At 60.8% G+C, this 1,673-nt stretch overlaps 1 protein-coding gene across 1 annotated transcript in view; it reads left to right on the forward strand.

Moving 5' to 3' along the window:
* The window catches only part of LOC104515140 (scavenger receptor class F member 1-like), a gene marked incomplete at its 5' end in the record, with an annotated part of 2,947 nt that extends 2,293 nt beyond the window's left edge, over positions 1 to 654 (forward strand). Inside the window, 1 exon segment of the mRNA XM_010158999.1 lies at positions 6 to 654. Within this exon segment, the coding sequence (XP_010157301.1) occupies positions 6 to 654 (649 nt within the window).
* Between the last annotated feature and the right edge of the window lie 1,019 nt (positions 655 to 1,673).

The following is a 1,673-nucleotide window of genomic DNA, read 5'->3' on the forward strand; positions in this document are numbered from 1 at the left end:
CCCCGGGCCACCCCGGGGGGACGCCGGCGGGTGGTTTCTGGCACCAGGCATGTGGCCCAGAGAGTGGAGGCTCTAGAAGCGGCTGCAAAATCCGGCAGCTGGGAAGCGAAGGGGAAGGAGCCCAACGTCACCACCATCTACATGATGGTGGGAACGGCCGGGCAGGACCCCAAAGCGGAGGGGGGTGGCGAGGGACCGGTCCAGGCTGTGCTCAAGCGTCTGGGCAGTTTGCAGAGGGGCAAGTGGGCTGCAAAGGAGGAGCCCAAGGTGAGGAGGAGCGTGGAGGCCATCCAGAAACCGCCTCGTCGAGCCCTGGCACAGCGCAGAGACTCGGAGAATAGCTGCAGGCAGAGGGAGAGCATCCCAGGGGCTCCTGCCGAGGCATCCCCTGGCAAACACCAGCATCTCCCTGGGAAAAGACAGTCCCTCCTTCTCACATCTCCCTCGCCAAAAAGCAGCGAGGCCCAGGATGGGGCCGGCGATGCTGTGGGTGCCATAGAGCAGGGCAAAAGCCCTGAGTTAGTCCTCAGCCTTGACGCAAAGGGACAGGCTGCCCCAGAGGAAGAGCCAAAATACGAGAACGTGACAAACAGCAGTGCCAATTCGCCCCCCAGCCCTACCAAGGAGTCACTGGCCACCCCTGTGGCCACCTGAGCCCACCATGGCCTGGGCTGGGGCAGCGGGAGCCCAGGAGGCCCCTTTGACCCCTGTTTGGGGGCAATGTTACCCTCTGAACTGTGAACTGGGCATGGACCTAGCCTTCCCACTGACCCCCGTCCTGCACACCGTGTTGCTGGTGCGGACCCTCGCTGCGGGATGGGTGATGCTGATAGCCGCAGCGGTGGCAGCCCCGTGGGGTTGTGGTGCTTCAGGATTGGTTTCTGTCCCTCCCCATGTGCCCTGTTTTGTGTCTGCTGCAACCCGGAGGGACAGCGATGCTCTGGACACAGTGGTGGCACCTTCTGGTCCCTGTCAGCTTTGGGCTTGGGGACACACGTCCTTGCCATAAACAGGAGCGGAGCTGCCGGGGCTCTGCTGGGAAACGCACAGGCAAAAACCAGTTTCCTCCACTGGGTTTCACCTTTCCCCATCCCAGCTCTGGAAATGCTGCTCGGAGCCTCTTGCTGTTAAAGGTGCTTCTTACTGGAGGGGATTATTCTGTGGATTTGGGCTGGGGAGAGATGATGGGCTGTCACAAGCAGCTTCAGCGGAAATTAATTTTAGCTGCTTATCTCAAAGGGTATCTGGGTCTGCAGGGGTTTATCGGTGTGGCTCTGGCTTTCATGGCAGGCTCTGGCTGCCTTCGTCTCTGCATGCATGTGGAGCACATGAAAAGGCTCGTGGCACGGCACGAGGTTTATTGACGGCCTTTTAAACTCCACGCGATACCAAGCTGCAATTGTGCAAGAGCAGACGTGGCAGCTGGGCTGTGACCTGTGCACCCAGCGCTGCACTGGCCCTGATAAGGATGAAAGCTGTACAGAAAATGTCATTTCTGTGGGTGCCCCAAGCTCCTGCCGTCCCCCACACATCGTTCCTGCCATGCAACACGTGGCTGCGCGGGGCTGTGAAGGTGCTGCAGCATTGCTGGCGTGGCTGGAGGAGCTCGGGTTGGAGTGAGTCCAGAGGAGGCCACGGAGATGCTCCGAGGGCTGGAGCCCCTCTGCCATGGG

Source organism: Eurypyga helias, unplaced genomic scaffold (assembly GCF_000690775.1).
Source record: "Eurypyga helias isolate BGI_N326 unplaced genomic scaffold, ASM69077v1 scaffold34329, whole genome shotgun sequence".
Taxonomy (NCBI): Eukaryota; Metazoa; Chordata; class Aves; order Eurypygiformes; family Eurypygidae; genus Eurypyga; species Eurypyga helias.